A 21,576-nucleotide genomic window follows, 5' to 3' on the forward strand; every position below is an offset into this window, starting at 1 on the left:
AAATATAACATCTCTAAACTGAGTAAAAACAGGGCTTTTGTTTTCTTTTGTTTGGAGTCTCACTAAGTAGTCCTAGGTAGCCTTGACATTACTATATAGCCCAAGCTGGCCTTGAGATAAGAAAGATCTCCTTGCCTCTGTCTCCCAGTGCTAGGATTAAAGGTATGTACCACTGTGCCTACCCAGTAAAAATGGTTTTAAAGAAATTGCTCAAAATTACAAAACAAAGCCATGCAGTATGCTGTAAGACTCACTCAGTAAACCCAAATTTGCTGATTTAACTGATCGTGACTACAAATATTAATGTTCCTCCTTCAATCCAGTCTGCTACGTATTTTACAATCAGAACAAACTAAGTAATCCAACAACTAAATACACAGCTTTCTCTGTAAATGGATTCTCCCGACCTGCTCTGTACAGATCCCTGGCTGCCCAACTCCACAGACACCTACCACGGACACCTATGTTCTCTTGATGACTTCCTTCATTTCCTGTTCACTGACATGCTTGACATCTCTCTCATCAAGTTCCTCTGTGCATGTCATCATGACCCCAGAGGCCATCACCACCCATCATCACCTCAGATAGGTCATCCCTGCCCATCATCATCACCTCAGATAGGTCAGACCTGCCCATCATCATCACCTCAGAGGCCACCCCTACCCATAATCACCTCAGAGGCCATCACTGTCCATCATCATCACCTCAGAGGTTATCTCTGACCATCATCACCTCAGAGGTCATCCCTGCCCATCATCATCACCTCAGAGGTCATCCCTGCCCATCATCATCACCTCAGAGGTCATCCCTGCCCATCATCATCATCACCTCAGATGTCATCCCTGCCCATCATCATACCTCAGAGGTCATCCCTGCCCATCATCACCTCAGAGGTCATCCCTGCCCATCATTACCTCAGAGATCATCCCTGCCCATCATCACCTCAGAGATCATCCCTGCCATCATTACCTCAGAAAACATCCCTGCCCATCATCATCACCCAGAGGCCACCCCTGCCCAGGCTCATGTCTTTTCCCTGCAGGGTCCTTTTAAATAAATGCCCCACCTCACAACTTTCTCAACTGTTAACACATGCTCTCCAGTACACTCTTAGTTAATGCCCTATAAGGCACACACTCCTATTTCTAGAAAGCTATCTAGTTACTGACTTTTGTCTCACATACTTAAAAGTTACAGTGTACAACAGGAAAGGAAAGGTAATGATGCTAGTAAATCCACATTATCAGAAATATAACATCTTGTAATTTAAAATCAGAAGAGAACAGTAAGACCAATTTAAGAATTTGGGGGTTTGAGCTTTTTAATATTTATTTTACTTTTAATTATACACTGGTGTATGCATGCATGTTTGGCGTGGGATGCCACTGAAGGCCAGAACAGGGAGTCAGATCACTTGGAACTGGAGTGACAGGCAGTGTGAGCCACTAGATCTAGATGCTGGGAACTGAACTCAGGTCCTCTGCAAGAACAGTAAGCACTCTTAAACACTGAGTCATTCTCTCAAGCAACATGTTTTGCTTTGTTGAGATAGGTCACATTGCATATCACATGTTGGTACAGAATGAGATCTTCCTGCCTCAGCCAACTAAATGCTGGTTATAGGTACACATCATCAATTCTGGCACAATCTAAGCATTTGAAGACATAAAGTAACTCAACTCCTCACAGGGAAATCTGTTTAAGAACTCCAAATTAAAGCCAGGTATAGTTTAATCCCAGTACTTAGGAGCTACAGATGCATATATGAGTTCTAGGCTAGCCTGGTCTACATGGAGAGTTCCAGGACAGCCTGAACTACACAAAGAGGCTCTGTCAAACAAACAAACAAACAAACCTAATTAACTAAAAAAAAAAAAAATCTCTCTATAGAAATAACTATTGCCCTATAGTAATGTGAAAACATTTATCAGTCTCTCTATAGAAATAACTATTGCCCTATAGTAATGTGAAAACATTTTAGGACAAACTCACTAAACTCTTCATCCAGATTCTCAACCTAGGGTTTTGACCCCAGCACTGTATCAGCTCTCCTGCCTATCAGATATTTACATTACAATTCATAACAGTAGCAAAATCACAGTTATGAAGTAGCAACGAAACAATTTTATGGTTGGGGGTGGGGGGACTCACCACTGTATGAGGAACTGTGTTAAAGGGATACAGCACTGGGAAGGTTGAGAACCACTGTTCCAGAGGTAGCCGAAGCTAAGCTAGATTTCTCAGCACTTTAAAAATTAAGGTCAATACCTGAAAAAATCTTATTGTGAATCCATTTACACAACAGTGTTAAAATGTTTCACATCATGATTTAAGTAGCTATTACATGAACACATTTGTCAAAACTCACCTAATAGTAATTTTAAAACTGTACATCTGAGTACATGTGAGTTATCTTTCAGTTTTACAAGCACATATTGGAAAATAAAATGATTAGGCCAACAACTTTTTTCCTACTGGCTTCGAGCTTCCTAATGGAGCATTATCTATCACAATGACACCCCCAGTCTTCTTTGCCTCCTCACTTGGCAGCTACCTTCATCCCCCTCGCTCCTGGGACAGGAATAACTGATGAGGTTAATATACTGAGAAGAGCCAGGAGCAGTGCTATGCACTGTAGGCCCAGCTAACTGGGAGGCTGAGATGAGAAGATCATGTGAGCCCAGGGGTTCAAGCCTTAAAAATACAGTGAGTCTAGTTCAACAGCTAGTTATCAAGTTAGAAGAGAGGGCATGTACACTTCAGCCTCTTTTGTGATCCTTCTGTTTGTTTTTTCTTCTATTTATCAAGACAGGATTTCTCTATGTAACAGCCTGGGCTGCCTTGGAATTCTGTAGACCAGGCTGGCCATGAACTCAGAGATCTGTCTGCCTCTGTCTTGTGTGCTGGGATTAAAAGATGACTGCACAACCACCCAGCTTATTTCTTATGATAAGAACTCTCAGGTATGAATTCTTACTATACAATTATTGTTGGTGTAAATCTCAATTCCATATTTGATAATTTACATGATGAAATTGTTCAGCAAAAATTTCTCTGTCTCCTTTGGTTGATAAGGTACTATAATAAGAAAGAAAATGGATAATCCCCTTCAGTAAAAAGTATTCTTTAAAATTTTTGTTTTGTAGAACTCAAACCCAAGGCCTTGTATATACTAAGCAAATGTTCTAACACTGAGTTATACCCCAGCTTGAAAAATTATTAATAGCAAAATATCCTCCCCCAAAAAATATCTCTTTCATATAAGGCAGAGCATGATTTATACAATGAAAACATATATTTGATGGTTAAAGCAATAATCCTGAGCAAAATTGTATTGCTTCAGAATGGCCATTCTAATGGTACAGACATTCACTAGATGCACAGAATTTGGGACTGGGTAAAATTTTGAGTAGCTTCCTTTAAAAAGCCATGTGATATTTAAAAACAAGACAGTTCCACATCAAAGGAAGTCAGGACAGGAACTCAAATAGTGCAGGAACCTGGAGGCAGGGGCTGATGCGGAGACCATGGAGAGGTGCTGCTTACTGGCTTGCTCCTCATGGCTTGCTCAGCTTGCTGTCTTGTAGAACCCAAGCCCTGAAGTGGCACTACCCACAATGGGCTGGGTCCTCCTACATCAATCACTAATTAAGAAAACGCCCCACAGGCTTGTTTATAGTGTGATCTTTTTCTCAATTGAGACTCCCTTCTCTGATGACTCTAGCTGGTGTCAAGCTGACAGAAAACTAGCCAGCACACACTCCTAACACCAATGCAATCCTCCAAGAGTCTGAGGATGGGAGAGGTTAAGTAAGCAGAGTAGAAAGCGGGAACTTATGTAATAGCAAGCTGGTAAAGTTAATAGAAAATCATTGTTTTTTCTATAGCTATTACAGATGCTTGTCAAAATGTCAGCTAGTTTAAACAACACAGACACAAACTATGAACTTATGAACTTAAAGACAGTATTTAAACTGTAATAATTTATTACTTTCAGAATTATTACTGAGTCACAGAAAGAAGTAAGAACCTTGAATATTGAAGGAAATGAGTGTGCCATTTTCTTTAAGTTAGTTCTTATGACATAGCCCCATAGACATTCCATGGTCTAACAGGAATATTAATACATACTAAACATGCTTCATTAGTATACATACATACACACAACATGGGAAAGACATCTTAACAAAAATTACTATTCAAAGTGCATATATGCAATACTTAGAAGGCGATTTAGATAGCATTTAAGAAGTAGGGATATTCCCAATGTTTGAATAAAAAATTAATAAGCTGTTTCACTTGATGAAAACTCCGAATTAAAGTTCATAAATTATACTCTGACTTTTTGATTCATTCACTGCTGTAGCACATATATACCTATTCATATGCATGCATGCGTCTGCCCCTGATATGGTCATGGTCTACAGGCAACAATAACACCAAGACCCTGTGGCATTCACAACTTATCCACTGTAATGGCCAATCTTGATTGTCAACTTGGAAGGATTTAAAATCATCTGGACCCAAGGATTTGTCTAGAGTGTGTATCTAGAAAGGTTTAACTAAGACTCATGATATGAACGTGAGTAGTGCTAAGCCCAGGGCTGGAGTCTAGGCCCAAATGAAAGAGAGGAAGCCAATCAGCCATGAGGCTTGAGTTCCAGGTCAGCCAGGGCTACAGAGAAACCCTCTCCCCAAAAATAACAATAAACCTGGGGGGGGGGGGCGCTCTGAGCATTAACATTCATTCACCCCACCCTGCAACCTCCAGCCAGCTCTTATGCCATGCAATGATGGGCCGTGCTGTCAAACTGAGGCCAAAATGCACTGTCTTCTCGGGCGGCTCTCTGTCAGGTGTCTGAGGACAGTCAGAGACTACTGCATCCATAATTTCTTTCCAGGGTAGAGCTCCTTCATTCTTAAACTAACTATAATTGCTAGGTCCTATCAATTGTCCCCTTCACTTCCAGGCTATGAATCTATACAAAATAAGACTTCAGATGAAGTTAGTCAACTTCTACATAGTGTGAGCATCATGCCAAGTGACTGAACTCTGTAACTTAGTAACTTTCTAAGTAATCTGTAGAAACTCACACAGTTCCAAGCCTGCATTTTTTCATTTCCCTAGCTCTACACTTTTGTGTACATAAAATTCTTATTAACATATTTTTATTAGATGGGTCTTTTGAATATTTTCACATTACACTCCCAAGTGAAATGTAATCTGAAGTAAAAAACTTAATGGTTCTTTGGAAACTCGGTTGAATGGTGTTTTGCTGGGGCAAATATGTGAAGGAACGTTTCGTGGACACAGGTGAGAGGCTCAGGCAGACTCATGAAGCAACATTTTTCTGAAGCAGACTCAGGAGAGGGGATGTTCTGCTAAAGCAAGCACATGAAACGACACATGAAGGATTCTTTGCTAACTACAGGCATGTATTGGTCCGCCTTACATGGTGTAGTTGAGCTCCATTTGTCAGGACTCTTCAGGATGGGGCTGACTGGATGCACAGGCTGAGGCAAGGCATGTGGAGGACACACGATGTCCGGAGGGTATAAATAAGACTCCACAGAGTGATGGAGAAGGAGTTTGGCTTGCTGGTACAGCTAGCTGTGTAACACTTGTAGGTCTCGATTCTTCGCTGATCTTCACTTTCCCGAAAGAGGCACAGCTGAGAACTTCTCCTGGAGTCCCTGTTAGTCCCTCCTGCTGACTTGGAGCAGAGACTGAGGCCTGGCTGTCTCTGCTAGGTCATGCCACCACTGTTGCTAACCTGACTCTACTGAACTGGACTGGTGATGGATCTGTGAAGTGTTTGCGAGTGGATCCGCTGCCTGCTGACCTGTGAACTGAACTGCCGATTTCCAGACAAACCCAGAGGGGAGTTGCTCCAAAGAACCTTTCAAGACCGGTCCACTTCCCTTGTATCCTTTCTTTTCCACTACCTCTGGTGGGTGGTGGGTTATAAGGAGGTTAAAGTATTTAAGAACCATCATTAAAAATAAATACCATCATTGAAAAAAAATAAAAATTACAGTAATAGGTGTTGACAACCTGATATGACTTTCCCCACCACCTTTACTTACATGTCGCTAAAAATTATGATGTAAATTGCCTTGACTAAGAAATACTTTTCTTGTAAAAAAAAAGTAATGACTTCAATCACTGGAGTTGCTGTTCTTGATATTTCAGAAAGATGGTACAAAAGGTTCTTAGCAATCGTCTTACAAAAAGCATTCTGAGCCATGTTCTTCCCTTTCTTTGTCATGCTGAGGGCTCTGAGGACAAGCTACACTAGGCAAATGCTCCATCACTGAGCTACAACCCAGGCCTCATTCATCCAGAAAGGAAGAGTTTATTTCAGTTGAAGGAGAAATACTGCTGTCTTACTACAGTTGTGTCTAAGTTGAGGGTCACGAGTGTCACCGATCCTCAGGATGTCAATACTATATTTTAATATGTAAGAGCACAGCAGTTAAATTTTATTTCACATACGCCAAAAGAGTTCAAGAACCATTTCCTGTTCTACAGCTGTCAAATATGATTTTAGCATCCAGCATGATACAAATTACAAATTAATAACTGTCTTTTGTGTTTAATCACAGAGCAAGTCACAGAAAGATCCAGGCTTAATGCTTTAAGAACTGAACAAGAAAAATATTGGGCTAATATCTTCTTCACAGGCTTACAAATGGAAAGATTTACTATACTTCCATATCAAATAGTGGCCAAGACCCAAGATGTTATAAGGCACTGAAGAGAAATCAATGCAGATAAATGAACGAAGCTTGAGAGCATGTTAACATTTTTAAAAGAAAACCAAGAGGCATACTGGAACCATGTTAGCTGGATGTAACCTGCCATTTCCAGGTTTCTGTGACTTGCTGAAATGACCCCTACACAGGGCAGGAGTTCTAGGATACAAGATAGAAGAGACACACTTCCAAACTATAAACTGTTAAGGTAGCTTTCACAACACAAAGTTGTGAAACACAAAAATAAAATCCCCACTTGAAACATATCCACCCCATTACAGCTTCTTATACCAAGGATGCCTGTGAGGCCACCTAACGCCTCGAAATCCCAGCATTCTTCCAGAACAATGTCTCAGCAGCTGCCTCTATGACCCTGTGCCCCATCCAAGGCTCCACTTTTCTTTACTCTCACATTCCACTTAGTTCCTCAAGTTAGCACAGAGGTTTAGACTTAATGCTGAGGCTGCAAGCATCCACTCCTTCAGCATCAGCAAGTGCATGCTTAAGACACATTGTTGATTCCCGGCACTTAAGGTTCAGGTGGGACCCATAGCCTAACTGCAAGTTCTGCTCCACATTCTAGGATATGTCTGACAGCAGAGGAAAACCACAGGAACAGATGCAGACAAACCCTAAAGTCTACATGAAAACGAAAGGCATGGCTGATTAAAACATTAATACATCACATGTTGAAAACAAAAGAATAAAGTCTTAACAACAGATACATCAGGTATCAACTAACTTATTTGCATTTCCTATGCAAGTTCACCTTACAGCCTGTGTCAAATGTCTGCAATCTGTGGCCTTTATTATCATCTCCTCCTCCTCCTCCTCTCCTCCTCCTGTATAGTTCTTCATAGTAGAGTTCACAGCTCACCTACACCTGAGCATGGAAGTTTTCAGCAGTGCCCTGCACCCCTTTAAGTACATATGCTGGAGTCTGTCTCCATTATACACAGAGAGCTTTGGGTTCCTGCAGACTGCTTCCCTAGCCCCACGCTCCTCATGTCCTCCTGCAAGTCTCTGTGCACGCACCCCAGAACTGCCTGTTTCTTCAGAGTTGTTCTCACTGGTCAGGTGATCGAAGATAAGCTTCGGCCTGGATAAACCTAAATGAACTGCAACTCATGGCTGACCAGGAGCACAGTTGGTGTTAGCATATACAAGTGCTTCGTATATGCAGGGCTGTGGGTCTGATCTGGAATGAAACCGCATGTTTCACTGAAAATCTTCTTCCCTCCCTTGGATACCCTTTCTTGGTGGTCTGTCTTAGCCTTTAGAGTTCTCTGGTCTATCACTGCTCAACAATTTAAGAGTAAATATTCTGTTTCATTTACTGGGCGCTGAGCCGGGAAAACACCTCGGCTGCCAATGTTCTTTACCTCAGAACTGGAGAACATGAGTTCAGTCCTCAGATTCAATGTACAAATGTTAGGCTGTCTGTACTTCTAATCCTAGAGTTGAGAGCAGAGCCAGAAAGGTCTGGGATTGCTGGCCAGTGGCTCCAGCCTTGCTGGTGAACTCCAGACAGAAGGGAGACCCTGTCTCAAAGCAATGTTTTTGAGCATGATGCCAGAGGTTGTCCGGTGACTTCTATAAGCACATATATACATATGCACTACTATACATTCACTCGTGTACACACACACACACACACACACCCCTACATAAAAAATTTACTGTGTAAAAGAGATAATTTCCCCTAGCCTTCTTCTTCTTCTTGGCATTTCTGTACCATTATAATTATCTGAGCAAAAAAGTAAGGTACAATAAGAGTAAGAAAAGTAAGTCTCCCTCTCAGGAGATATTCCACAGCTATATAATACCCTCTTCTTTCTGGAGATTTGTTTTAAACTCTTTTTTAAAGCAATACACGAGAGATGGTTTCTTCTTCTCAAGAAAAGATTTGTATAATAGATAAGGGTATGTATGTATATTTATTGGCAGGATCCTATATAATGTTTTGTAGTCCTAAGTTTGGGGTTTCTCTTCTACAGTGCTTTCTTCCATGTTCAGATAGTACTGGGTTCTTAATCACACCACCCAAATGAGATTTGGGTTTGAAGAGCAGCATTAAAAAGATCCGAGCAGGGGCTGGCAAAACAGCTTAGTGGTTGACGCACTTGCTGCTCTTCCAGTCAGTCGATCCTGGTTCAATTCCCAGCAATCACATGGTAACTAACAACCATCTGTAACTCCAGTTCCAGGGATCTGATACCCTTGACCTACAGGGGCACCAGACACCCAAATGGTGAAGACATACATTGCAGATATCACCCTATACATTAAAAATTAAATAAAATATAAAAATTTCTGAGCAATAAGCTATGTCTCCTGCTATAATATCTACCTATCTATCCATCCATCCATCCATCCATTCATTCATCGTCTAACAAACACTTGGTTTTTATCTCCTGATTGGACATGGACAGGTACAGTTCTATAAATCGCCTTCTTGCAATGAGAACTGAGGAGCTGTGTGAGAAAGGACAAGAATGTTACATATAAAGTGATCAACAAATTAAGAAGATAATACCAAACTTCTGTTTCTTCCAATATGAACTAGATGCCCACCAATCACTAAACAACATATTCAGTGCTCACAAGACAGACAGATGAACACAGCACAGCTCTCCCCATTTTCACAAAAATTACTTTTATTTTGGTGAGCACTGCGTTTGCATATTCCAGTTTATTCCCAGAAGTAACTAGTGTTAGCATTTCTCATGAAACCTTCTAGATCTACTCTGTGCTCATGTCCACAGTGCACATACACAACTTCAAAACATAAGCCATCCACATGTTAAAAATGACTACTCTTTTTTTTGGTACTTTTTTTTTTAAACTTATTTTATTAGATATTTTCTTCATTTACATTTCAAATGCTATCCCCAATGTCCCCTATACCCTCTCCACACCCTGCTCCCCTACCCACCCACTCCCACTTCTTGGCCCTGGCCTTCCCCTGTATGGGGCATATAAAGTTTGCAAGACCAAGGGGCCTTTCTTCCCAATGATGGCTGACTAGGACATCTTCTGCTATATATGCAGCTAGAGACACGAGCTCGGGGGGTACTGGTTCGTTCATATTGTTGTTTCACCTATAGGGTTGCAGACCCCTTCAGTTCCTTGGGTAATTTCTCTAGCTCCTCCATTGGGGTCTCTGTGTTCTATCCTATAGATGTCTGAGGGTATCCACTTCTATATTTGCCAGGCATTGGCATAGCCTCACAGAGAGAGCTATATCAGTGTCCTTTCAACAAGATCTTGCAATAGTGTCTGCGCTTGGTGGCTGATTATGGGATGGACCCCCGGGTGGGGCAGTCTCTGGATGATCCATCCTTTCGTCTTAGCTCCAAACTTTGTCTCTGTCACTTCTTTCATGGGTATTTTATTCCCTATTTTGGGGAGGAATGAAGTATCCACGTGTTTGGTCTTCCTTCTTCTTGATTTTCTTGTGTTTTGGAGATTGTATCTTGGGTATTCTAGGTTTCTGGGCTAATATCCACTTATCAGTGAGTGCATATCAAGTGAGTAACCCAATCACAAAATGACTACTCTTAATCCCCTGGCAACTGCCTATCACTTTTTTGGGAGCTGGTGTAACTACTGAATGAAATAATACTCTGCTGTCCAGCTATCAGGGCTTGTGAGAAAAATGCTCTATCAAGTTCCGTGCATGAGAAGCTACAGAGCAACACAGGAAGCACTTATCTACTTCTATGATGAATTTTAGTATCAACCTGTTTCTGAGGACATGCTCCAATTACCATCATTCAATAAATCACACCACACTTACTGATGTGAAACAAAAGCCACTGTATTGTACACATAAATTCTACGAGCTAGGAATACACAGTGCACATTGGGAATTGCTTATCTTCTCCACAAGGTTCAGACCTTCGGTGTTGAGTCACGGGGGGGGGGGGTGACTCGGAAGAGCCCCAAAGCTGGATCTGTAGCATCGTCTCAGCCACGCACTGGTTCCTTCACTAGGGGGACTGGCCAGGAAGAATCTGAGCGCTGGAGCTGTTTGCCTAGGACCTGACACAGCTTTTCCATAAGGCTTCACTTCCTACCACCACGGCAGCCTTAAAGCACTCCACTTCTCACAGCACTGTTGTAGCAAATGAGCAGCTTTAACTTTCTGGTCACTGGGACCAGAAAGTTACACAATACCATTTCTGCTGAATTCTACATTCTACTGGTTAACAACAAATCACAGGTGTGTTCATATTCAACATTAGCAGCTCCTAACTCCCAGAGGGGATAGCAAGCTATAAACAATTTTGCAGAATAATAAATTATGACCATCTTTGAAAAATATAATCTGCTATCCTATCAGTGTTCACTGCATGGTTACATAAGTACAATAAACATGACTCTTTGTTGGTTTAACTTCTGAATATAAGACCAAGTTTTACAAACATGATTATATTTGCAGTTTTGGAAATGGACATTAACGTTCACATGGGCGTTATCTTACGTAACACCTGAAACTCATCTGTGAAGTCACTGTCATCCAAGTTGAATTCAGAAGTTGAATAATCTGCCTAGAATATGTACCAACCAGAGGATGAATCTTCTGTCCAGTCATATAAACTCATTCTGTGCAGATCAGAGCTGTGCAAAACACCAGAGATTTCGGTTTGCTGCTTTTTTGTAGACGGACAATCCCCGAGAAGGGAAATTTCTAACCAAATTAACCGGCTGTACTAAGTAGCAACTATCTACATGCCTGAATGTGTAAGTAAAAACAAAATAAACAGTGGACTATGGCAGAGGCCAGTCTCTGCCACAGTATCAAAAGGGATGACACACGCTAGCTTTTTAACAGGTTTTTATTTCCTTTAATTCATAAAGGAATAAATTCCAACGAAGAAGTCCAGATCTTGACTATCAGTTGAAACAGCGCTGGGTGCTGAACTGTGGTCCGTCACTATCTCCATCCTCCTGTCTGTTTCCGAGGACTCAGTTAGGACCTTCTCTGTCTCTATTATCCATTTGCTTTACATTATTCTTATCTACAGTTAGAGTTTAAGCCTTTCCACAAGCGAGACCTGACTGCTCCACTTGTTCTGTAGCTTTCTAGTAACTGCTACTCTGCTGATCTCGTCTTGTTTCTGACTTGATGGCAGCACCTGTACAAACTGTGTCAAAGCCAGAAGCACATCTTAATGGACCGGTGTGATTCCCTCTTGTAGCTTAACACTGTAACCTTTCCAAAAGTGATCTTTGCAGGTAAAAGGAAATTAATCGGCTCACACGAAATTTGACATTTGTCCTAATTATATTTTAAACCAAACCTATTTTTCCAATTTATGAAAGTTGGTTGGCAGTCCCATTCCTGTGAGGCATACATTCATCCACTCTCTGCTTTGCTCATAACGATCGGTACCAAATACTTAGTGAATCTTCACATGGGAATGTTTTCAACACTTACAGCTTTTTCCACCTGACAAAGTTCTTACTTTCAGAATATCTAAGACAGTATACATATCTCACAGCTTTCAAAACAAGTTTGTAAAAGTGCCATGAATTCTGTTTGCTTCGTTCTAGTTAAAAAAAAACACACACACACACACAAATAAAAAAAAAACTCAGTAGTTATTTGAGATTATTTTATATAATAAGTCTTTTCTGTAACTTAAAAATAAAAGTAATATAACCATATTATTTTTTGTAGTTCTTGTATAGATAACAATTTTATGCTGCCTTACATGTTAGTGAATGCTTTCTAAGCTATAATAAAATATTTAATAGCCCTATTATATATTATATTATATAGCACTCTGATCATCCCATTATATTCCCTTAAAAATAAAATTAATCTCAAAAGCCAAAAATAAAGGAAGACTGTAGCAGCACTTGGTCTGATATAACACAGTTCTCATTAGGCACTTGACCTTGGAGGTCCTGTATTACAATGGGTTGTAGCTTTTCTATTCAACAATGGTAATATTTTTTAGGCCATAGATAAAATAGGTACATAAAGAATTCAAATAGCTTGCCAAAGGCTATACTAGAGATGTCATTTTTTACTTTAATATGTATTTTATGCGGATGTTTTGCCTACATGAACATACATGTATCATGTGCATACTTGGTGTTCACAAGTAGAACATATCATTGGATCCCCTATAACTGCAGTTACTGATTGTTGTGAGCCACCATATGGGTGCTGGGAACTAAAGTGGGTCTCCTCCAAGTGTGTTCTTAGCCACTGAGCATTCTCTTCAACCTCACACTACAGTTTAGGAGAAAGCTGAAAATGAATCCACTCTGTCTTTCTCTTAGCTCCTATTCCACTCTGATCAATTGAAAAATTCAATTTAACTCTGTCTTATAACTATTGCAGATAAGTATGTTATTTACTAGTTGTATGATTTAATGTTCACAGCTTCTTAATTTTAAACTTACTAATTTTCATAATGTGGTAAGTTCAACTTTACTCCATTTTAATGAGATCAAATCTTTTGTAATTTATAAACAATAGAAATCCCACATAATATGACCTCAGATAACTTTATGAGAAAACTCTGAATAAGGAGTCAACTTTGCGGGATATATGTTACATAGCTTTACATTAATTTAATTCCTTAAATGAATCCATGACACTAGACTTTCATGGCACACATGTATGCCCAGCCTTAATGAAGGATTTTCTATTCAGTACTCATCAGTTTTGACATGCAGGGATGCAGGTCCAATTGAACCACACTTTTGGACTATTTAAGAAGTCAACATTCCATTTTTGCCAGCATGTGAAATCAAGTTTATAGACAGACCCAAATTTATATTTTTTTAATGAGGATATTATAAAAGAAATATGTGCTGGGGATAAATGAATTTTGATTTGTTCCCATACCCATGAACCTTAGTACAATATTTACTCTCAGTACCATGGACCTAAAACTAAACAAGAGATAGTTTATAGTTTACTGGATTACTATGGTATACTGTAGGTAAGTTAGACTAGAAGTACTAACTTACTGTATTTTCTACTTACAACAGAGTTAGCTTCAGCAAACCAATATAATTACATTGTTAAGTTAAGGACCAATTAACTTCAAGTATCTTGCTTTTAAGAAATGTAGTGTTAGGCAGATTATTTGTCACTGAGTGGTTGGCAAATCATTGTCTCATACACTAACAATAATATAGCTATACTAGAAAAATACAGTATACTCTTGGCATTCATCACATTCTCAACTCACAGGACAGCAATCATCGAAATGATGAAACAGATAACAGAGTATCTTGTCACAGCAGAATTCCTTCAAGAAAATAAAAGACTCAAAGACACAAACCAAGTAAGTTTCTAAATGGTACACTTCTTTTGCAGGCAAGAAAAATCACTTACCCATGGTGAGTTAATTATATTTGACTGCAACGCAGCCAAACCTCAAGCTAATTTAACAACAGTCCTTTAGGGTCTGAGAAGGTGCTGTATGGCAGCTTTTTCCCTAGACATAACAGCATTCTATCATGGGCTTTGCCCCTGGTAGCTATGGTAACTAGAGCAGAATAATACAGTGGTAGCCAGCTCTATGGTACTAACTATGGTACTAGAGCCATTGGGACTCCCTAGGGAGTGGATGAAGCGAGAAACAGGGGACCCTCACGTGGGATTCACCATCCAGCCCCCAACTGCAAGTGATCTTGTTGGGAGATGCCAAAAGCACACAGGAATTAGAAGCTTAACTGAAAGTAGGGTCCCATGATACAGCTTCCAGGTTATGGCCACCCTACAAGGGTTGGACCCGGCAGTGATCCAGCTCTTTGGGGGTGGGGAGGTCATGCATGCTCACCAACCTGAAGGTAAATAAGCCCTACTCTCCCTGGTCTCACCAAGCTGGACTTGGTTAAATCACACTATGGTCTGTCCTGGATGTCCATCTGGGGTGACTAGATGTTCCTCTATGTCTCCCAAGAAAAGGAAAACAGCTCAGTTGGCCAAGTGCTTGCTCTGCAAGATTGAGAACTTAAAAACTCAGAGTGTGGGGTCAGGGGCATGATTTTTCCCTGGCTCGTAAGTCACCTGTTTTCACTTGTTGATTTTTGTTTGTTTGCTTGTTCTGTCTTCAAGAAGTCAATTCCAAACTGCTTAAGAATTTAGATCTGTAAAGCTGCTTTTACATAGAACAATGATTAGAAAGAGAATTTTGAAAGAAAATATCAACTTGTATAACCTGAAGTAACCTGAAGTGGCATCAAAACATATCTGAGCAGCACAAACAGGCTGATTTAACCAGCTTAGAAACTCTGTTTTCCCAACACACAGTGTTTGAGGCTTACTGTTTGTTCTTCATTAGAGGTTTTTCTGGAGAAAAGCATTTAATCCTTCCGTGTATCCTTTGACTGCCGCCAGGAGAGAACTTGATTTGCACTCAGAGATTTAACCAACCCACGGTTGGCTCTGTCTATCCCCATCAGAGTAGAAACTAAAAACTCACAACTTGTCTTACCACATGGGAGCCTAGTGGGTTAGCATCTGTAAGGTTATAGTTGGTTTAAAGAAATAAAAAAAAAAAAAAAATCAGGACACAGGAGAGGTTCTGACCTTTAAAAAGAAAAATACTCACTACAAATAGCAAAGGAAGAAAGAAAACGACTGAGCCCCAAGCTCATGTCTTTGAAAACTACGTATGTGATGTTCCTAGTGTATCTCATGTCAAAGTCAATGTAAAACTCACACAAGAAATATATAGTACAATAATGTCATCTGGACCAATCAGAAGTAAGAACTGATCTACCTTGGGCAATTGCTGTGTCGTCATCTATTAAACAAGATCTCCATGAACACAGAAAACTTAGGTATACCTGTTGAGGTTTCATCCGTTGCTATGTATTGTAAGGCTAAATACTGGCCCCCAAGGTCCGGTTGTCCCCAGGGATGTACACCAAGTGATGCTATGGAACCTTGCCTCCCAAGTGATCCCTGATTGGTCACTAAAACTAACCACAGATTGTAGCTGGGCAGAAGAGTTGTAGGTGAGGCTCAGCTCCAGGGTCCTGGGGTCAGAGGCATAGACCATGAAGACAGCAGAGAAGAAGGTGACATGAGGTAGACGGATAGTGAGAACACGGCAATGAGGACAGCCAGCTAGAGCAGGAGCGGCCCAGATGGAAGTCATACAACAGGGTTACTGACAGGAAGTGAACAAGGTAGCACAGAGGGCTGATACCCGCCCAGCTCTAGTGCTTTTAGGGCCTATGATACAAATAAAGGTTTTATGAAACCCCCAAGTAATATTTACTACAACATAGATTTTTCAAGCCAAAACTACAGTTGCAGGCTCTCTCTCACAAGCTCACTAAGAGCTGACTGAGTTATCAATTGGAGGTAGTTCATCTGAATGCCAACTGGGAACTAACAAGAACACAGAAGAATTCTCTAAATGCCTCCTATATGAGAGAGAGAGAGCTAGGCTCATTAGGAGCAGAGGCGCACAGAACCCTGGGCTTAACCCTCAGCATATCCAAAACAAGAATTATATGCACCTGGCACTACCTACGTGAAAAACTTCATTAGAGCTCTGCATTCACCGATGAATATCTATAATCAATGCTGATAATTCGGTGAGTTGGAACCATAATTGTCATGTGATCCTTCGAAACAACCTGTACCACACAAAGTGTCCAATCAATATTACCATGTTTTGAATTCAACCAAAAGATTGCAGTTGTTTGTTTTCATTCGTCATATAGTTCTTATTTTTCTGTTTAACAGTCTTGACTTTGACTCCTGGCCTAAAAGTCTAAAATATTTACCATCTGGTCCTTTACAGAAAAGACTTGCCAACGTCTGCCTCGTGGAGGTGTTATTCCCAATACCCGCTCTCACTTGAGACTGTCTCAACCATGCAAGCCAACTCAATCAGAGCTGGGAGCTGTCCCAGTCATTATTTTTTAAACAAGCTCTCCAGATGATTCGTTTTTTTTTTTCTTCTTCTTCTTCTCCAGATGATTCTTAGGCAAGATAAAATTTGAAAACGACTACTTTAAAAATTAAGATTTTTAGAATGTTTTATCCTCTTGGAGGAACTATTTATTTGAATCCGTAAAATAGGGAGTGTCACCCTATTAACTGTTAAGAAGATTAAATTTTAAGTTCTATAAAGTGCAGCATGATAACTGGCATCCACAGGGGGTAATTACTGCTTCAGTAAGATCTGAAGACTACTGGCCCAGGAGACGTATTCATTCATTTTTAGAAATTCTGAGGCAGTTATTAAAACCATTATTAAAAAATTAAATGATAGGCAGTTAGATAAGACACATTAAAATGGGTATTTATATTATGTAAAACATCACAGTTTTCACTATAGTTTATTATTGTGTCTATGAAATTATTATTTCCATAAGGTGAATACACATATAATCACATTAGCAAACTGATAATCACTAAAATTAAATCTCAATTAATTATATATTCAGTTTAACTTTGAACCTGGTAGATACAAAGTTGTAGCAAGCTTTTTTTTTTTTTTTTGGTTTTTTGTTTGTTTGGTTTTGGTGTGTGTGTGTCTGTCTGTCTGTCTGTCTGTCTGCCTATCTGTCTGTCTATACAACAGGTATCTAGGTATCTAAAGTCATTCTGGAAAGAAAAGAGGGGTAAAAACTCAGCAGAGGGACTGTGAACTTCCCAGCTTGCAGCCCACTTTATGACCATCCCCTTCATCCCTAGCCTCATCCCTGGCTTAATTTCAGGAATTCTTTAAGTAACAATCCTGTATAAGTAAATGCACCAAGCAAATTCCATTCCTCTGCAGTCTGAATACAGTTCCTATCTCAGCCCTAGTAGAGCTAGCAAACTGACCCAAACACTTAAGCTGCCTTGTTAAGGAGAAACTGCCATTTGAAATCTAAAGAAAAACACCATGCTGAGACAGAATGAACATAATCTGAGATACTGGGCACATTTCAAACCTGAATTTCAAATATCATAAAATTTATAATCAAAACAGACTTTGGTTTAGATGATTTTGCTCTCTCTAAAACTCATGTTAAACCAAGATCTCCAATAGAAGATACTACAAGGGTTTAAAAACAAACAAACTATACTATCTTACAACACAGACATAAGAGAAGTGTGAGGGACCACTGTGAAATTACCATTATCATCACGTAAGAGAATAGCAACGTTCTGCCCCATGAATACATTTAATGGTTGACTCCCTCAACAAGTGCAAACTTCAGCCAGGCATTTCAGATCTACCTCTATTTGGTGACTGCTAATACGTTTTCTGTCAACCAATGTTTCTGTATTTTTCTCTAGCTAAAGGAGGCCTTTTATAAACTTTTCTAGAAACATCTCTAACCTTCCCTATTTTCATCTTACGCCATCTCCCTCTTTCCAGCAGTCTCATTTCTACCGTTTAGAAGCCTAACTAACCTTTGGTTCACATAACATTTCTCTAAAACCTCTGCATCGCCAACATCTTCCTAATATATGCAAAGATACTTTTGTATCATTTGCAGATTTCTTAGTGTTGAATACGTTATGTTGCTGTTTGAGACAGGATAACTTTTCCTTTTAATCCAGCCAGGCAGCCCAGGCTGGCTTCAAACCCATCAGTCCTCTTGATCCTCCTGCCTCAGCCTTTCCTCCATTGTGGTGAGAATACAGATGTGTGCCTTCACACCTGCGACTCACACACTTATTTTTAGCATAGTTATTTGTGGCTCATATAGTTCTGGAGATTATAGGAAACCTGAAGTGTGTCTGTCTCACTCATTCTTGCCTCCCCACCGTACATTCTATAAGATGGAGTTTTGATCAATATTGGATTGCAATAACATATACACTTAAAGTAATTAAAGTAATACCTGGGATCTGTGAGGTTACATAGAAATTACTCATTTTCTTATGGAGAAAAGCTGTTGCCATAAAAATACCCTTTAAGGGTTCCAGCTGGGACTCAAATATGCACAAGGCTCTGGGGTTTGCTACCCAAGACAACGAAAATAAAGCAGACTACCTAAAATAAATAAAATGCACATTATTTATTTCTTTATAAAAATAATCCCTCCCCCACCAGTAATTGGTATATCTTAGGAGTTGTCATAACTTCTGTGGCTCAGATATAAAATTATCTTCCAAGGTTTTAATGTTTTATTATTGTATATACTTCCCGATCATACAAAGACATCTTAATCACTGCAAATAGCATTACAGAAAGAAACGATCTACCTAAACTTGCCTTCAAAACCCATACCCTGCAATAATGTAACCAGTTTTTAATGAAAGGCCTTACAGCAAAAGACATTGTCTATACTTCCCTGTCTACCAATCCATGCATCTGTTCAGGGCCTACATTTTCAAGTTGAAGAGCGGGAAGTACTTGCCAGTGTAAAGAATAATTTGGCCAGCTGGGCGTGGTGGTGCATGCCTTTAATCCCAGAGAGGCAGAGGCGGGTGGATTTCTGAGTTCGAGGCCAGCCTGGTCTACAAAGTGAGTTCCAGGGCAGTCAAGGCTATACAGAGAAACCCTGTCTCGAAAAACCAAAAACAAAAAACAAAAAACAAAACAAAAAAAACAGAGAATAATTTGGCCAAATTTTACTGAACACCTACTATGTGAAAACTCCCACAAAAGCATAAAACTTAAAACATAAAATGTCATCTTCTTGAACATAAAGTTAAATGCTCAAAACAACTAAATATGCAAATAACTCCATTAGACATTATACGAGTGCTATTTAAAACAAAACAAAACTTCTAACAAGGTACCCCAAGTGCTAACAGGAGGGACCATAAACAAGAGTTTCTGAGAAGCTTCAAAATAAAATGGGTTTGTATTTGACTCTTTTTTCCCCCCTCTTTTCAAATCACCCATCAGCATTCAAGATTTTCAAGATTATTAATTTAATCTGTCTTGGGTCTTTTTATTCCCTAACTTGCAACAGACCTTGGATATCCCACCCACTGAAAAAAATACCGATTCAACATTTTGAACGTTTGGTTAAAATGAGCTTTAACAAATCTCTCTTGTAAAAACTCAGACTTGTTTCTACACCAAACCCGTAAATGTAATTAAAATCCTTCCAACACGTAGATTTTAATCTGTAATCTAGATTAGCATTCGTTAAAAATTATATTCCTAGAGAAAGGGACATACAAATGGGATACCAGCCGGGCGTGGTGGCGCATGCCTTTGATCCCAGCACTCGGGAGGGAGGGAGAGGCAGGAGGATTTCTGAGTTCTAGAATCAGATTATGCAGATTTAGGCAGGGGCAACTGGGGCAGCCTGGGCTACAGAGTGAGTTCCAGGACAGCCAGGGCTACACAGAGAAACCCTGTCTCGAACCCCCCCCCCAAAAAAATGGTATACTGATTTTTTTATAGGAATATTCCGATTGTCAGTGATACTCACTTGGAAGACAAACAAGTGAAAATAAAATTCAGAAGCATGGGTGTTCTGTTTTGTTTCATTAAAACCACCTCCTTCTCCCCCAACGGTCCTCTTCCTACTAAATGCAAAGATATGACTCAAAGCTAAGAGCATTTGGTCTTCCGGGAAAGGCTACCACATCATTTCTAAGATTCAGATGCTTCCTTGAGGGTTCTGTCTTGCCATGACCTAACTCTAAGCGTTGAGCACTGTGTTGACGGATGAAAGGACCACACTCATAAATAACTTGCACAGAAGGAGTAGGCAAAGTCCGTGTGGAGGGGCGCCGAAGAAGCCAGTTTTAAAAAGGGGAAATTACGATAGATGCAATTACGGAATAGAAGCAAACTGGGGAACGTGTACTGGGCAGATGATCTAAGTTGTTACTATCAAAGGAAACTTTTCGCTCTTAATTACAGAAGAGAATGTATCCGGTGCTTTTGTAATTATGCACAGGTAGGCAATATATTGAGGAGAATCTCACGTTCAAACAAACAGTTTTATAAAACATTTGCATTGAAATATCCACTCTTTTAGGACTAACTATAAACATAATGGAACTAGAATCAGATTATGCAGATTTAGTCAGGGGCAACTGGGGCAGCATGTAAATTCCTTTACAATGTGTTACAGGGCACAGTTTCCAGCTACAGGAGAAATCAAGAAACCCGCTTGAGGACCGGAACTGTGCACGCCGTAGTCTCCCAACACTAATTCAAGGGCTAGCGGCTCCCGCCAGCCTCGCGCTGCCCACGGCGGCGGCGGGCGAGTCGTCACCTCCACCTTGGAGGCTGTCCGCTCCGGCACTCGGCTGGCCATCGCCCTCCCAAACTACTTGCCGGCTCTCCCCGCACCGGCGCCGGCCGTCGGCAGGCTGGGGAGGGAGCGATCGCGCCCACGGGAAAGGAAGTTCCGCCAAGTGGTCGGGCTCGCCGTGGGACCGAGCCTGCAGCACGGCGGCCTCCCGGCCCCGGGGACGCCCCGCGCGGCCCGGCGCCGGCAGGAAGCGTGGAGGAGGGGAGGCGAACGCGGAGCCCGCCGCCGACCCCACCCCGTGCGCGACCCCGCCGGCCCGCCAGCCCGCGTGCGCCCGCCTTCCCCCGGGGGACGGCCGCCGCCCCGCACCTCGCGGACCCGGGGACCCCGGCAAGTTTGCAGGAGAGATGCACTGCCACCCTGCAGCACGCTGAGGAGGAGAAAAGAAAATGTCAGGCGATGACGGCCGGCAGGACTCACCCATGTTCCTCCCACAGAGTGAGGACCGGCAGGGCGAGGCGAAGGGTTCGGGTGCGGGCGGCGCGGCTCGGCGGCGGCGGCGGCGTCCTCCCTCTACCTCCGCGTCTCCCGCAGCCAGGGAGGGACCCGCGGGGGGCGGCCGCCGGGGAGGAGCAGCGGCTGCGGCTGCGGGCGGCGCGGCCGCGG

The 21,576-nt window shown here is 41.2% G+C and overlaps 1 protein-coding gene across 4 annotated transcripts in view; it reads right to left on the bottom strand.

The window, feature by feature from the left end:
* Rap1gds1 (Rap1 GTPase-GDP dissociation stimulator 1) overlaps positions 1–21,558 on the bottom strand; it is a 139,145-nt gene extending 117,587 nt beyond the window's left edge. The window contains exon 1 of one of the 4 annotated variants that reach the window (XM_021195727.2): positions 21,391–21,558. In XM_021195727.2, the coding sequence (XP_021051386.1) occupies positions 21,391–21,394 (4 nt within the window). In that variant the 5' untranslated portion in view covers positions 21,395–21,558. The remainder of the gene's footprint in view (positions 1–21,390) is intronic. The other 3 variants (XM_021195726.2, XM_029537412.1, XM_021195728.2) reach the window with 3 other exon arrangements.
* Positions 21,559–21,576: the final 18 nt, after the last annotated feature.

This window comes from Mus pahari, chromosome 4 (genome assembly GCF_900095145.1).
Source record: "Mus pahari chromosome 4, PAHARI_EIJ_v1.1, whole genome shotgun sequence".
NCBI classification, from domain to species: domain Eukaryota; kingdom Metazoa; phylum Chordata; class Mammalia; order Rodentia; family Muridae; genus Mus; species Mus pahari.